The sequence below is a fragment of the Grammomys surdaster genome, unplaced genomic scaffold (genome assembly GCF_004785775.1).
Source record: "Grammomys surdaster isolate TR1022 unplaced genomic scaffold, NIH_TR_1.0 125756, whole genome shotgun sequence".
In the NCBI taxonomy this organism is placed as follows: domain Eukaryota; kingdom Metazoa; phylum Chordata; class Mammalia; order Rodentia; family Muridae; genus Grammomys; species Grammomys surdaster.
The window spans coordinates 867,012-883,316 of record NW_021620588.1 but is presented as its reverse complement, the minus strand read 5'-3'; the positions used below and the strand labels follow the sequence as shown (position 1 = coordinate 883,316).

Below are 16,305 nucleotides of genomic sequence, written 5' to 3'. Positions count from 1 at the left end.
ACAGAAGAATCAAAGACTTCTTGCTTCCTGTAGACTTAAGCCAACTTACTGCTAAAGGCTTTTCCCCACAGAGAGCTTTCCTTGAGTATGTTAGAGTTTATCATGCTCTCCACACACTGATTTCTCTCTATTCAAGCCCTATTTGACATTCAAAGTCCAGCACAGGTTAACACGCCCCACTGTTCTTCCAGACAAGCACATTCAGTACTGCCCTTTCTCAGACTTCTTAGCTTGCCAACTTCACACCATAGGTCACCCAGACTATATTGTCTTAGAGTTTTTGTTGCTGTGAAGAGACACCATGACCAAGGCAACTCTTATAAAGAACAGTATTTCATTGGAGCTGGCTTACAGTTTCAGAGGTTTAGTCCATTATCATCATTACAGAAACCATGGCACCCTGCAGGCAGATATGATGCTGGGGGAGCCAAGAGTCCTGCATCATGATATGAAGGCAGCCAGGAGAGTCTCATCACACTGGCCAGACGTGAGCATATATGAGATTCCAAAGGTCCGTCTCCATAGTGATATGCTTCTTCTAAAAAGGCTACACCTAATAGTGCCACTTTCCATGGGTCAAGCATATTCAAACCACCACATATGTAACCTAAAAAGTACCCGAGTCCCCTTCCGCGGACTAACTCAGCTGGGTGCTTTGAGGAAGGCATGTTGCCGTGGACACTAATGAACGAGACTATGAGGGTTTGAGCTGTGTTGTATTCATGTGTTTGCAGAAAACCTGCTTAAAAGTTTGGGCATTTTAAGTAGTATTGCCTGAGTCTCTTGTATCCAACATTTTTCAAAATCCAAAGCTTTCTAAATTGTGACAGCACAGGTGAACCTTTTCACACTTGTATGGTTGTTACCTGAGCTTTTACAAACAGAGCCTGAGGCCCTGGCAGCCCTGAAAAGCTAGTTGTTGCCCTGTCCTCAATAAGCCAATTAAGTAATGGTGAAAAGTAGAAAAGATTTCCTCGGTGTGGCCACATTGGGGGAGAGGAAGTAAAGGTCTTGTGCCCATCCTCATTCTTACAGTCAAGAGGTGTGGTCATGCATACATTTCGTTCTAGCTCCCGGGAGGCAGAGGTTGGTAGATCTCTCTGAGTTTCAGGCCACTTGGTCTACATTGAGTTCCAAGACATCCAGGGCCTCACAGGAAAATGCTTCCAGAGAAGAGTGACTGTTCCAGATTCCTACCTCTAAGGAACTAGCTCCCAGGCTGATAAGTGCAAAACTGGCTCTGATACTTGGCTATGAAAAGAAAGGAAAAAAACCATCCATATAACCACCTAGTTAAAGCAGTGGTTCTCAACCCTCCTAATGCTGTGACCCTTTGATATAGCTCATGTGGTGACCCTAACCATAAAATTTTTGTTGCTACTTGATAAGTGAAATTTTGCTACTCTTATGAATAGTAAGTGCAGATATGTAGACTATCCAATAAGTGATGATCCACAGGTTGAGACAACTGAGTTAAGATCTGATTCCAGCTGGTCATTGCTTGGCTTTGGTCTCCTGCAAGTCAGAATGCTGTGATATTCCTGGGAGGCTGACACCAGGAACCCATCCTTTTCCCAGCATGAGATTTCTAGGAGGAATTCTAGTTCTTGGAGTTCATTGCTCAAAGGGCAGAGACGTGGTAAGTTGCAGTCAAAACAGGCAGCCTAAAAATCTGTATAAAGGAGCAGGGACAATAGATTCATTGGTAAAATACTTGCTATCCAAAAAGAGACCTGAGTTGGATCCCCAACACCCACATAAAACCTAGATAAGGTGGAGTGCTATTTTCCTAGTGCTGAGGAGGCATAGAGGGGAGGATGCCTACCTGTCAGTTTAGCTGAATCACCAGCTCCAGGTTCAGTGAGAGACCATAAAAAACATGGTCCACTTCTGACCTGCACACACACAAATACTGTAAATACCTTCAAGCTGTGGTTAAGGTATATGAAATGTTTAAATCTGGGTCCTATCTGATCACAGGGATTTTGCCTAAGGGATACGGAACCAGTGTTTTCATTTAAAAATAGAACAATAGACACCTAATGTTCTCATGGGCTAAGTTCTCTTTTCCTTTTTTTTTTGTTTTGTTTTGTTTGTTTTGTTTTTTGAGACGGGGTTTCTCTTTATAGCCCAGGCTGTCCTGGAACTCACTCTGTAGACCAGGCTGGCCTCGAACTCAGAAATCTGCATGCCTCTGCCTCCCAAGTGCTGGGATTAGAGGCGTGCGCCACCACCGCCCGGCCTAAATTCTCTTTTCAATATTACTAAACTCATTGTAGTGTGCCTTTAGCAGACACTCACGTTCATTATCTGCATTTCCTCCTAGATAAAGGACCACTTCTAAAGCTGTGTTAGTTACCTGGTACTCTGCAGTTGCCTTAATAGTCAGTGGTTCATGTTGTGAATGGGGACTGTACCACAAGATAGTAAGAGGGCAAAATGATGGGCTTTACGGGCAAGAAAACACACTTGGTAAGATAATACATGAATGCTCAATGTTTTATCTTGCAGATAATAGTATGTTTATTTGTTGATGGTAATGTTAAGTCGGTTAGTACCATGTTGCTTTATCATAAGGTCCTGGTTGCAAAGAGCAGTTGGTAATATTGGTTGTAGGAAACTAACGAATCTGGCTTCTTACATTGGTAACTTCCTCATCTTACGTGGTGCTTTGAGGTGTCCAGGTGCTTCTCCGGGTAACCTCCTTACTGTGTGTAGGATTAAGTTCATTTTTTGGTTTTGTTTTTTGAGACAGTGTCACACTATAGTTCTGGCTGGCCTGGAGCATGCTATGTAGAGCAGGCTGGCCTCAAACTTCCAAAGGTCTACCTTCCTCTACCTCCTAAGTGCTAGGATTGAAAGCGAGCACCACTCTGCCCAGCCTGGATTGAGTTAATTGAAAAATATAATGCCTTTCTTCGGTATACCACAGTGCTTCCTAAAGAAATGCAATGCTGCCTTTTCCTGTTTTCCGACTTGAGACATGAGGAAAACTAAAAACTTGAGAGTTGTGGGGGTCCCCATAAGTCACTGCAGGCAGGAACCATGCCCAACTTAGTTGGTGCTGGTTCAAACTTCTAGAGAGTCTGATACCATATTTAAACATAGTTTAATGTGGTGAAAGCTTCCTAATGTGACACAATTCCTGGTGAACAAGCACACATGACATGGAGATAGGTTTTATAGTTTAAGGGCTTAAAATCTGAATGCATAGAGATCAGCTGACTATAAAGTACATGCAGTCTTCCCTAAAGATGGGCTCTGTAAATCAGGAAAGATAAAGGTCTAGGGAGGGAAAGTCTGGGATAAACATTAGGGGGGATTTGAGTGAGGTTTGGCTCTACAGATTGCTAAATTCACTAGGTCATTAACACCTACTCCCAGCTTTCTGGGTGGAAAGCAGATATTTATTCCTTTGAGGAGACACCCATGCACAATTAACATTCCTGGTTTCCCCAAAGCTTATCTGTTAGCATGAGGACCACATGCCCTATAAAAAGTGTGTGTGTGTGTGTGTGTGTGTGTGACAGAGGAGGGGGGGCAGGTACACACAGTGGTGTGCATGTAGAGGTTGGGCAACCTTCAAGGGTCAGTTTTCTTTCCACCGCATGGTTGCCCGGATTGAACACAGGTGCTCAGGTAGGAGTATGTAATGAGGCAAGTGCTTTTATCCCCTGAGCCACCTATGGCTCTGACAAAATTTAAAAACAGCTGTTTGTATTTTCAGGGGATCTCTTCGTTGCTTTATTGGGGTGACATATGGGAGTGGTTGTGCACGCATGTTGGGGGTGTCTAAGTACATGAGCCACATGTCGATGTCAGGTGTCTTCCTTTATTGCTGCCCACTTTTCGACGTGTGTGTAGACGTGTGTGCCGTAGTGTGTTTGTGGAGGTCAGAAGGCAAGTTTCCAGAGTCAGTTCAGTGGGTTCCATGGATCAAGCTCAGGGCAAACTTTATGGGAAGCATTTTAACCCACTGAGCCATCTGGCTGGTCTTTCACATTAAAAATAATTGTGTGTAGTGTGTGTGTAAGTGCACATGTATGTGCAAATATGCATGTGCCTGTAGATCCCCTAGAGTCATCAATCCCAGTACTCGGGAGCCAAAGCAGGAAGTGAGTTCGAGGCCAGACTGGTCTAAGGTGTGAGTTCCAAGACAGCCAGAGCCGGGCGGTGGTGGCGCACGCCTTTAATCCCAGCACTTGGGAGGCAGAGGCAGGCGGATTTCTGAGTTCGAGGCCAGCCTGGTCTACCGAGTGAGTTCCAGGACAGCCAGGGCTACACAGAGAAACCCTGTCTCAAAAAAAAAAAAAAAAAAAAAAAACCAAGACAGCCAGAACTACACGAAGAAACTCTATCTTGGGGGGAAAAAAGAAAAAAAAATAAAAGGAAAGGAAACAAACAGAAACGGAAGTGGAATCTATAGCGATAACTCCGGCCCCCGCCGCGGCCCCGCCCCTCCATGGCCCCGCCCACCACACGGACCCTGGCTCTGTGCCGCCCCGCCCCCCCCAGCTTGAGGGATCTAGGCGGCCATTTCCGCGTTCAAGCTGGACGGAGTGCGTCTAGGGCCGGCAGACCTGCCCGGGAGCGCGTAAACCCGCACGCACGCGCCGCCCACGTCCAGTTTGCGAATCCGGAGGCGACCAGTTCCAATAATGCCCCGGAAGGCAGCTAATCCAGAGGAGGCCGCCGGAGAGCCGGACCCTGAGGAGATGGAGGCTGGACGGCAGCGGCCGGTGCTGCGCTCGGTGAACTCGCGCGAGCCCTCTCAGGTCATCTTCTGCAACCGCAGCCCGCGCGTCGTGCTGCCTTTGTGGCTCAACTTTGACGGCGAGCCTCAGCCCTACCCAACCTTACCACCGGGCACCGGCCGCCGCATCCACAGCTACCGAGGTACGAGCCGCGCGCTAGGCCGCAGGTGCTGTAACAGGCCCGGCGTGTTCTCTTCTCCCCCGAGCACCTTGTCCCTACCCACTGCATCTACCCCGAGAAATGCTCGGCCCCCACCAGGGCTTTCGGATGCAGTGTACCCAGTGCCCGGTCAGGTTTTTACTGACTTCGTGGTGACAACTTGGAGGGATACAGACAAATGCAGGAACAGACAAGAACCAACCTGTGTCATAATTGCTGCGAAAGGCAGGCACCAGGCTCAGAGGTTTGCGAAAGCATGGGCAGAGTCTAGGTGAGTCCAGGTAAAGAGCACGCCTCCTAGAAGAACGGGAGTAGGATAAGAGTCAGCCGAGGGAATTAACAGTTGTAGTTGGGGGACCGCTTTTACCGATTGGAGTCTTGACTGAAAACAAGTGAGTGTGGAATTATCTATGGGGTTGAACTAGTGATCCTCCTTCTTTTGCACTGATTTCAGGTTTGTACCAAGCCTGACCATGTGAGCTTATTAACTGTACCAGCATCAGTGGAAAACAGTTCTATCAGTGTCCTGCCTAGATGGCTATGAAAAGCACGTGAAACTGCTCTCATGTGGTCCCAGAACTCAGGAAACTGAGGCAAGATGACTCCTTCAGGCTTTTTTTGTTTGCTGCCATACAGTGAGAGAAAAAGTTCAAAAGGTGATTTAGCCCTATAGAATTGGGGCTGTTTGACATTGCCTTTTTTTGTTTGTTTGTTTGTTTGTTTTTTGAGACAGGGTTTCTCTGTGTAGCCCTAGCCTCTGCCTCCTAAGTGCTGGAATTAAAGGCGTGTGCCACCACTGCCCAGCGACATTGCCTTATTTATGTATTGAAAGATGTACCCTAGCTGGGTGGTGGTATCGCACGCCTTTAATCTCAGCACTTGGGAGGCAGAGACAGGCAGATTTCTGAGTTCGAGGCCAGCCTGGTCTACAGAGTGAGGACAGCCAGGGCTACACAGAAAAACCGTGTCTCAAAAAAAACCCCCCCCCCCAAAAAAAAAAAAGAAAAGAAAGAAAGAAAGATGTACCCTGATCCGGATGTGGACTCAGGTGGCCAAGACAGGAGGATTTCAGTGAGTTTTAGGCAAGCCTGGGCTATGCAGCAAGACTGGGTCTGAAACAACCAAAAAGACAGCTGAGTGATGTGGGAATTTGTAGATCAGGCTGGCCTCTCATTGAGATCCAAATTCCTCTGCCCCCTGAGTACTGAGATTAAAGCAAAGGCCTTTGTCACCAAGGCCAGCTCATACTGTCTTGCAAGGTTAGGGTCTCAGTACCCAGGCAGCTCACAAGTTTCCTGTAACTCCAGCTCCAGGGATCTGATGTCCTAAATGCCTGTTCTCACTCGGGAAAAGAGAACATAATTTTGGCAGTCTGAGTAGGAATGACTCCCGTAGGCTCATATATTTGAATGCGTAGAGTGTGTAGTCCTAAGGATTAGTAGCTTGAAAGTGGTGAAGGATTAGTAGGTGTGGCCTTGTTGGAGGAAGTATGCCACTAGGGGTGGGCTCTGAGGTTTCAGAAGCCTAGCACTCTGTCTGCCTGGGTACCACCATGCTTCCCATCATGCTGAGAATGGATTAAACCTCTGAAACTATAAGCAAGCCCCAATTAAATGCTTTCTTTTACAAGAGTTGCCGAGGTTTCGGTGTCTCTTCCAACCAGCATTGACTAAGACAGACAAACAATGACGTCCTCTTGCCTCAGCCTCGTGGAACAGACTTTCCTATTCTTTTCATACTCATGCAGGGAGGATCTTGGTAGAACCTTTCTCCTGGTGGTGCTACATTTAATGAGCTCATGTAACCAGTCAGACATGGTGCTGCAAACCTGGAGAACAGGCGGAGGCAGGGTGATCAGGAGTTGAAGCTAGTCTGGGCAACATGCTACCCGGACTTAATGAAAACAATAAGATGAAATGAACTGATGCTTCTCAAATTTTTTTTTTTTTAGAGAGAGAGGAAAAAAGAAGGTTCTTACATTTGGAGATGTAGCATTTTGTTTCAGTGCTAGTGATTGTTTTCCTTATGTGTACATGTGTTTTGCTTGAGGATGAATCTGTATCATGCATATGAAGTACTTATGGAGGCCAAGCAAGAGGCACTGATGCCTGAAAACTAGCTACAAATACTTGTTAGATGCCATATGGGTGCTAAGAGCCAAACCTGGGTCCTCTGCAAGAACAAGTGTTCTTAACTGCTGTGAACCATTATTTCTTAGCCCCTGCCTATTTGTTTGTTTGTTTGTTTGTTTGAATAGGGGCCCAGCATGTAGCAGTCTGTCTTTTTATTTTGTTTTAAAGATTTATTTATTTTATGTATATATGAATACACTGTAGTTGTCTTCAGACACACCAGAAGAGGGCATCAGATCTCATTACAGATGGTTGTGAGCCACCATGTGGTTGCTGGGAATTGAACTCAGGACCTTTGGAAGAGCAGTCAGTGCTCTTAACCACTGAACCATCTCTCCAGCCCTTTATTTTGTTTTTGCTTTTGTTTTGTTTGTTTTTTTAGAAACAGGGTTTCTCTGTGCAGCCCCGACTGCCCTGTAACTCATTCTGTAGAACAGGCTGGCATTAAACAGATACGCCTACCTCTGTCTCCTAAGTGCTGGAATTAAAGGCTTTCCCCACTACCACTTGGCTGCAGTCTGTTTTTATATCAAATTTTTAGTGTTTGATGAGGAAGAACTAAACAGGAATCAAATTTCTATAGTTTCTTATTTTACACAGAAACATGTTAATTTTGTATTCTCCAGGATTTGTCTGTGCCTGATTTAAAAAAAAAAAAAAATTGGGGGTGGGGTGAGGAGGTTGGCAACTGCTGGGGATTGAATTTAGGACCTCACCCATGCTAGGCAAGCACTCTATCACTGTGCAGTATTCCAGTACTGGGCCTTATCTTATATAAAAAGAATTAAGGCAGGCACAATGACGCATGCCTATAATTCCAGTGTTAATGAGGCTGAGGCAGTAAGACTACCAGTTTGAGACCAGCCTGAGCTACATGAGATCCTGTCCTAAAAATAAGTTTGTATTAGTTTTGAGCTGGGCTCATAGAACATATGGCACTTACTGGCAGGTGGGAGGTGTGGGGTTCAGTCTCCAGCATAACAGTATGCCCACTAAGTCTTCAAGTAAGTTCGTATCTCATGAAAGATTGCCATATTTTGAGGTAGTTTTATTCTGAAACAGTCTTATCTCTGAGGTTTGCCTCCTTTTCTTGGCTAACACTGTCCCATTTTTAAAAATGAACGTATAATTTATACTTAAAGATGTAGAGATCTCTGCTTTGAGAATTTTTGCAGTTGTGGCAACACATAGTGAAGTTGGACATGAGAACTTTTCTGTCCACCACAGAGATCCTTCCTGCTACCCCGTCTCCCTCAGCCCCTTCCCTCCCAGAGTCAAGCTCTTGTGCACTGTTCTCACTATGTATCAGTTTACCTGTTCTTACCCACGAGTCCTCCTGTGGCCTCTCGATGGCCACGTGGGCTCCTTTCACATCAGTTCATGGTGAGATTCCAGTGCTCACTTGACCTAAATGCACCTTCCCTCTGGTAGCAGAGCCCAGGCTCCTTGTGCTTTCTGTCTCCTCTCAGCAGGGGATCTCCCTTCAGCCCTGCTCTCTCATGAGTAAGGGTTCTTCCTGAGGAGTGCTGTTGCCTTGCTCCTCCCTTTGTTAAGGCATTAAGCAAAGTGAGAGGCAAGTGTTTCATGTACTTGGGGTAATAAGCAGGTGCCATGGCCAGACCGTGTGACTTCTTACTATCCTCTGTTTGCATTGACAGGTCATCTTTGGCTCTTCAGGGATGCGGGGACCCATGATGGACTTCTGGTTAACCAAACAGAACTGTTTGTGCCATCCCTCAATGTTGATGGACAGCCTATTTTTGCCAACATCACATTGCCAGGTTAATAGTCTTACATTTTTCTTCTTCTTTTGAAATAAGATCTAGCTTTCTAACCCAGGTTGCCCTGGAGCTATGTAGCCCAAACTGGCCTTCAACTTAGAAAACTATTCCTGGGTTTTTTAAGTGCTGGGATTATAGACCTGAATCACCACACTGGCCCAGTCTTTGAAAAAGATAGGGGTGAATATTGTAATGAGTGTTAGCCTCTACCATAGATGAAATGGAAGTATTTATTTCTCTGTCCTGTGTTGAACAAAAGATGTGTCTCAAAAGTACTTTGGTTTCTTAAGAAGTTGGCTAAGCCAAGGCATCTCCTGTAGCATTGTGACCTCTGGTTCCTTGGTCTTGTTACAGACTGGTGCCCTGGGATCCCAGAACAAATCACAACAGGACAGCATGAAGCTGGGCCTGATCCCAGAACAAAGCACAGTAGGATAACATTGAAGCTGGGCCTGGCTGCTCAGCTCTGTGATCCCAGCTACTCAGGAGGAGGAGGACAAGGGGGCAGGAGGATCACAAGTTCAAGACTAGACTATAGAGCAAATGTCAGGCCACCCACGCCGCTTTCTGCGACCATGCTCTAAATGGAACGAAGAAATAATGCTGCAGCTAGGCATCCTAGCCATGCCCTGAATCCTAGACGGGCAGACGGGTCTCAGATCCAGGCCAGCCTGAGCTACAGAACAAGTTCTAGGACAGCCAGGGCTGCATAGTGAGATCTGTCTCGGGGCAAAAACCAAACAAAGGTATAGAAGTGTATAATCAGAAAAGAACATTGAGGAATTACTGTCTTTGAGTTCCCTGGTAACTATCAGTTTTATTACTGTTTTGGCTTTTCTTCCTTTCTTTCTTTCTCTCTCTCTTTCTCTCTTTCTTTCTTTCCTCCTTTCTTCCTTTCTTCCTTCCTTTCTTTCTTTCTTTCTTTCTTTCTTTCTTTCTTTCTTTCTTTCTTTCTTTCTTTCTTTCTTTCTTAGGAGGGTCTTATGTTTCCCAGGCTGACCTCAGTATGTAGCTGAGGATGACCTTGAACCACTAATCTTCCTGCTGGAATTACAGGCATACCCCACTATGGTGCTGTGTGGTTCTGGGAATCACACACACAGAGGTTTGTGTGCTCTTCCAGCTGATCTCTTGATTGACTGTGAGTATGCTTGTGCAGGTAAATCATACTTCTTGGGTGTAAAGGCCTGCAGGCAACCTCAGATGTTACCGCTCCAATGGTCTGCCTTTTTTTTTTGGTTTTGGTTTTTCGAGACAGGGTTTCTCTGTATAGCCCTGGCTGTCCTGGAACTCATTCTGTAGACCAGGCTGGCCTCGAACTCAGAAATCCACCTGCCTCTGCCTCCCAAGTGCTGGGATTAAAGGCGTGCGCCACCACTGCCCGGCCTGTTTTGATTTATTAAGAAAGGTTTTGCTCTGTGACCCTGGCAGAACTGGATCTCTACATTTAGACCAAAACTTCCACCATTTTTTCTGACTTTGTCTCCTAAGTGCTAGTATTATAGGCTTGTACCATTGTGCCTGATTTACTATATTTTATTTTTTTGTTTATTTTATTTGAGACAAGTTCTAACTGTTGCCCTGGTTTCCCTGGAACTTTTCTATGTAGACCAGGCTAATCTTGAGTTTAGAGAGACCTGTCTCAGCCTCCCAAATGCTGTGGTTACATGTATAAGCCACTCTGCCTAGCACCTTAGTGAGTTCAGATAGTGTGGTTACTCTCTACCCAGGCTCACAATGCTCTGGTATCTCTTGCCATGTGACTGTCTACCAGACAGACGTTGCTGGGCCTCCTTGAGGCTTAGGCCCTGGTTACCAAGGTCGCTTCACATTTGATTAGTTGAAAAAAAGCCCAGGCCACTTTGATGAGCCCGTGCTGAAGTGACGGTCACATGTGCTCCACTTTTTATTTTACCCTACAGCAAGAGTCACAAGGTAAATGTGATTGTTGTTGCTTGGTGGTATCTGGCTCATCATGTGACCAGAGTCTGCCTCTGAGGACTTGGTTTCCTACTCTTGCAGTGTATACCCTGAAAGAGCGGTGCCTTCAGGTTGTGCGAAGCCTGGTGAAGCCTGAGAACTACAGGAGGCTGGACATCGTCAGGTCACTCTATGAAGATTTGGAAGACCATCCAAATGTGCAGAAGGACATACAGCGGCTGACCCAAGAGCACCTTGAGAATCAGCACCGGGGAGAGGAGCCTGAAGGAGTCCATTGAGATTAGTGGGCCTGAGTTTCAGCCTTGATGGTCTGAAATTGATCTACACAGAGGACAGGTCACTTCCTTTCGGTTTTAAAATGGTTCATTCTTGGAGTAAAATATCCATCATGTAAAAGAAAGTTTAACGTCATTGAGCTTTGTAGTGTTTAAGAATAAACATGCAAAGTGCCACTGAGTCTGCCCGTTCTAGAGCACTCATCAGAAGAAGGTGTTTTCAGTTCTGCTTCCTGGTGAGGCTGAAGTTCCATGTAAGGATGTCTGTATTGTAAGCTCTTCAGCAGGAGTTGTACTGTGCCCTTTAATTTGAAGAATGCGTTTGCATTTGAACAGAGGGCTCACCTCTTGCTTTGGGAATGCTGAGAAGGGCCTCATGCTGGGATGGACATCCTATGGAGGCCCAGCGCCTAATGTTTGTGGAGTCTTCAGTCATGAATGTTGGACGAAGAAACCATTGGGTGCTCGGTGGAAGAGCTGGGAGGGTCTGGCTCTTTGAGGAAAGCCTTAAGTGTACACAGAAAGGAGCAGCTTAGCCGCCTCTGGTTAGGAAGAACTTTTTCTCATTTTTCTCATTTTTCATGTCTCAGCACTTTCTACTTTGTTTGTTTTTTATTTTATTTTTGAGACTTTTGTGTAGCCCAGGCCAGCCTCAGTCTCTCAGTAGCAGGTCCTGAATTCCTTATCCTCCGGGAGTGTGTCCCCTGCCCTAGCATTGGGGGCACATGTGTGCACCACAGCCTGCTCTGCTCCTGCTTTTCCCATTTAGAGACGGGCTCATACTGTTACCCTGCCTGGCCTCCAGCTGGAGTTGGTCCTGCCTCCTGACCCAGTCTTGCAGCATGCTTTCCATACTCACTGTCACAGACAGCAGAGAAGAGCCATCCTTGTGTTGTCTGGTTTGGAGAGCTCCTGTCTTTGAGGAAGCTGCTGGCAGGAGCAGGGATTTCTGTTCCTTCCTGTCGGCCCCTAGCATTCCACTTTGTTTTTGCAAGCCCTCATTCTGCTTTGATTGGAGAAGGGAGTGAAACTCCAGTCAGCCAAACAATGGGTCACAGAGCAGTCTGGAACGTGTAGTACTTTTATGGACGGTCACAGCTTTTCTTACATATTCAAATATTCATATTCATTACTTCTATCAAACATTTTGTAAAACATAATTTTTTATTTGTTTTTAATTTCCTTAGCAGAGAAAAATTAGAGAACCCTGGGTATGGTGGCATACACCAGAAAGGACAATCAACTAAAAGGAAGCAGAAAGGCTGTCATACGCTCTCAGCTTCCCATAACCCCTGTAACTGAGTGTTCTCTGTAGAGTATATTTTAATTGGTTAAAGCAGTTTGTCGTAGCCGAGATCATAAGGTATATACAGTTTTATATCCTGATTTTTCATTAAGCTTCATTGTTCCCCCCCTTTTTGTTTTTTTTTGGGGGGGGTTGTTTTTTGGTTTTTGTTTTATTGAGACAGGGTTTCTCTGTGTAACCCAGGCTGTCCTGGAACTCCCTTTGTAGACCAAACAACTGATTACTGGCCTCAAATGGAGAGATCTGTCTGCCTCTCCAGTGCTGGGATTAAAGTATGCCTAATCTTCATCTAACTTCGTAACTTGTCTTTTCCATGTTACTGCAACACGCTGTAAAAATACCGGTGTGCTATCCTCTTCCTTTGAGGGTAACTGTTGGGATTATTTGTCCGAATCCTGGGCTCCTTGAGTGCAGTCTGATGCCCTAAGATCAGCAAAATGACTGAACTAAATCCTGACACCTCCCACTGTCCTCTCAGTGTCTCTCCTTAGTCTGCAGCATTCCATGAGTGAAGTGGCCACAGGCCAGTGTGGAGGGCCTGCGTGTGGGAAGTCCGCAGCTGCCGAGCTACTACAAGATTGGTTTTATTTTATTAAACCTATCTCTGCCTCTAAAAGATGTAATGTTTGTGTTATTCAACTGGAAGTTTGAATACTGTTCTCTGTGCTGTCCAAAAAGTGGAGACTCAGGACATGAGTCACTTGTCCTGGACATCCTGTAAATGTGTTCTTCAGACTGTGTTTTCTCCTTTGAGTTTTCTGAAAAAAGCTGACCTTTAGTACAATAAATGGTGCTAAGTTAAGGAAGCTAGTGTATTGTTTCCTTTTTTTATTATTATTAATTTTTTAAAATTAATTTTATTTATATCCCAAATGTTGGCCTCTTTCCTGGTTCCCCCTCCCAGAGTTCTTCACTTCATTCCTCTCCTTTCCCCTCTGAGAGGGCTCTTCCCTGTGGGAGCTGAAATGGCTGTGGAGTGCTGTGGGGGTGGGTCAAGAAACAAGGCCTCAGGTTCCTTTACAGTCTCTTTTCAGCCTTAGATTTTTTTTTTTAATTTAAAACTTTCTTCTAGCTTTGTTTTCCTTATAAAAATTTAGTATCTGGGCTGGAGAGATGGCTCAGTGGTTAAAAGCACTGACTGCACTTCCAAAGGTCCTGAGTTCAAATCCCAGCAACCACATAGTGGCTCACAACCATCTGTAATGAGATCTGATGCCCTCTTCTGGTGTGTCTGAAGACAGCTACAGTGTACTCATATATAATAAAGAAATAAATCTTAAAAAAAAAAATTTAGTATCTGTTAAAGCATTTAAACACTGAAGAAAATGGTGATGAAATACTCAGTTAGGTGTGGTGGCCTACTCTTGAGATCCCAGAATTCTGCAAGCGGAGGCATTTGGATCAGGAGGTGGGTGGGGGTCATCCTTCATTACATAGTAAGTTTCAGGCTAACCTGAGCTAATAAAGGCCTTGTCTATTAGAAACAACTGGGCTATCTGTAACTTTAGCTCCAAGGAATCTAATGCCTCTGGCCTCCAAGGTCACCTGCTGTTTAATGCACACACCCACATACACACACACAGATAATCTCTCTTTAATTTGTTGGGGTGGGGTCTGGGCCTGGATGTTAGCTGAGTTGATCAACTCACCAGCTTTCCCACACCCACACCACCAGGGTAAGCTTTCCAGCACTGCCTGGGGCTAGCTCACCGAATGCCATAGCCAACAAAGGGCAGGGTCAGCTCTCCAGCTCTCATGCCCTCAGAGCTGGCTCATCTGTGCCCATGCTACTAGAGCCAGCTCTGCTATGCTGCCCAGGTGAAGTACAGGGCCCACTTTTCAGAGTGCTGCAGCTGGGGAGAGCCTGGGCCAACTCTTCTGCCTGCAGTAGTGTGGGGGTGTGTGTGATATCTTGCCTACCACAAGTGGCAGGTCCAGCTGTCCTGCATTCACCCTCTCAGAGCCAGCTCACTCATGACCCCTGCCAATGACCCCTGCCACCAGGGCCAGCTCTAGTGCTGCCCAGGTGTACAGGGCCCACTCTGAGTGCAGAAGCCAGTAAGATGTGGAGCCAGTTCTGTATAGTCCTTGGACATCAACATGGTCCCATGTAGCAGGCCAGACCAGGACATCATCAACACAGACCCCTGCTGTTGCATGGTCACAGAGCCAGACGTGGTCCTCAGTGGCAACACAGGCAGGGATTTCACTGTGGCCTCAAGTGACAGTGCAGGCTATTCACATCAGGCTGTTCCTCTCCACCCTCAGTTTCCAGCGCTGCCTCCCTTCAGAGAGCTCAAACCACACTGCCTGATCTCTGGAGCAAGTTCTAAGACAGTCAGGGCTACACAGAGGAACCTCATCTCAAAAAAGTCAAGACAAACAGAAAAAGAACAAGAAAAATTCACATGGAGAACAGATTTTTAACATTTTTTAACAACCAAAAAAAGGAAGGTAGTTAACACAACCCAGGCAGACAGCACTGGGTTTGGGATCAGCGCACTAGAGAGTGTGTCTCAGTCGGGGAGCACTTGTTTGACTTGCCGTGTCAGAGACCCTGGGTTTGATCCCCAGCACTACACATGGACACATGCGCACACGCACATATGTGTGCACACACACTAGTGCTGGTCCCTGGCCTGTCTGAAACTCCAGTATTGCCCTGAACTCCTGGCTTCAATACTATCCTACCTCCACCCTCACCACACACACCTGATAGTTCATTTGGGAGATATGCTGGCTAGTTTTAATGTCAACTTGACACAAAGATAAGGTCATCTGAAAAGAAGGAATTTTAATTGATGAAAAAATTACCTCCATAGTATTGGCCTTCGGTCTTTTTTTTTTTCTTTTTTCTTTTTTTTTGTATGATTCCTGTGGTCGAGCCAGGCCCGGCCTGCTGGTCTTTGGAAGGTACTGTAGTAAAGCAGACAGAACACAACCTCCACTCCTCCATGACTTCTGCTTCAGTTCCTGCCCTGTTTGAGCTCCTGCCCTGGCTGCTTTTGGTCCTGATGTTTATCAGCAACAGAAACCCTAAGGCTGCACAGCAGAAAAAGATTAGATAAGGTCTAAGGCGGTCTTCCAAAAAGATTGAGCAAAAGCACCGAATTATAAGCAAAGGCCTGAAACTAGTTTCTAAAATAGAACTTATAGGTGCCTGTCCTTATTAAATGTAAGGGGGCAGGGTAACTTCTAAGTAGAAAAAGTTAAAACAGGTCTGGGAGCTTGTGTGAAAAACCCACCGCAGCAGGGGCCCGGGGTGGGACTTTCCACACTGGCGGGTCCCAGCAACCGAAGGTCTGGAGTTCCAAAGGCTGGAAGCTTTGGCAACAGCAGGCCCCAATGATATGAGAAAGTCCATGGGTTCCAAGAGTTTTATTGTCATAATGTGGTAGTTGGATCTGGATTTGCACCCCCCAATCTAAGCCAGGGCAGGCCTGCCTTAAATAGGGGAGGGGGGAGAGGAGGGACTGAGAAGGAATAATTTAATTTAGCCACACCCCCTGGCCTTTAGGTAACTCATGAATATGGAAATCTCTCAAGGCTGAAGCCTGTAGTCACATCCTCTCTACCCAAATGTGACTGCAAGGTGGAGATCAAACGGAGGTCATGCCACGTGTCAGGAGCCTGGATTCTGGGAGCACTGCAGAACAGATGCCTGTCTCTCACAGGCAATGGAGACCTGTTGGGTCTCTGGGCTATTTCCAGCCAGCGCTTCGACACACCAGCCATCCTATCACGGTCCTACGGGAGCTGCCTCCACAATTGTTACTAATACCAGAGTAGATAACTCAGGCCCAGGAAAGCCATGGGGACCATGTATGGTAACCGTGAGAGTGTTTGCTAGACAAGGAATATACCTCAACAGTAGCTCACCTGCAAGGGGGGTGGCATTCTTTAGTGGTAACAGGGTGCTGGCTTTTAACTTTTTAACTCCAAACTTGTTTTGGAGC

The 16,305-nt window shown here is 46.1% G+C and overlaps 1 protein-coding gene across 1 annotated transcript; it reads left to right on the top strand.

The window, feature by feature from the left end:
• The first annotated feature begins 4,541 nt into the window (after positions 1-4,541).
• Vhl (von Hippel-Lindau tumor suppressor) lies at positions 4,542-13,155 on the top strand. The gene is made up of 3 exons (XM_028788689.1): positions 4,542-4,896; positions 8,705-8,827; positions 10,850-13,155. Exons 1-3 carry the CDS (start codon positions 4,659-4,661, stop codon positions 11,044-11,046), a joined length of 558 nt encoding a protein of 185 aa, XP_028644522.1. The 5' UTR covers positions 4,542-4,658; the 3' UTR covers positions 11,047-13,155.
• Positions 13,156-16,305: the final 3,150 nt, after the last annotated feature.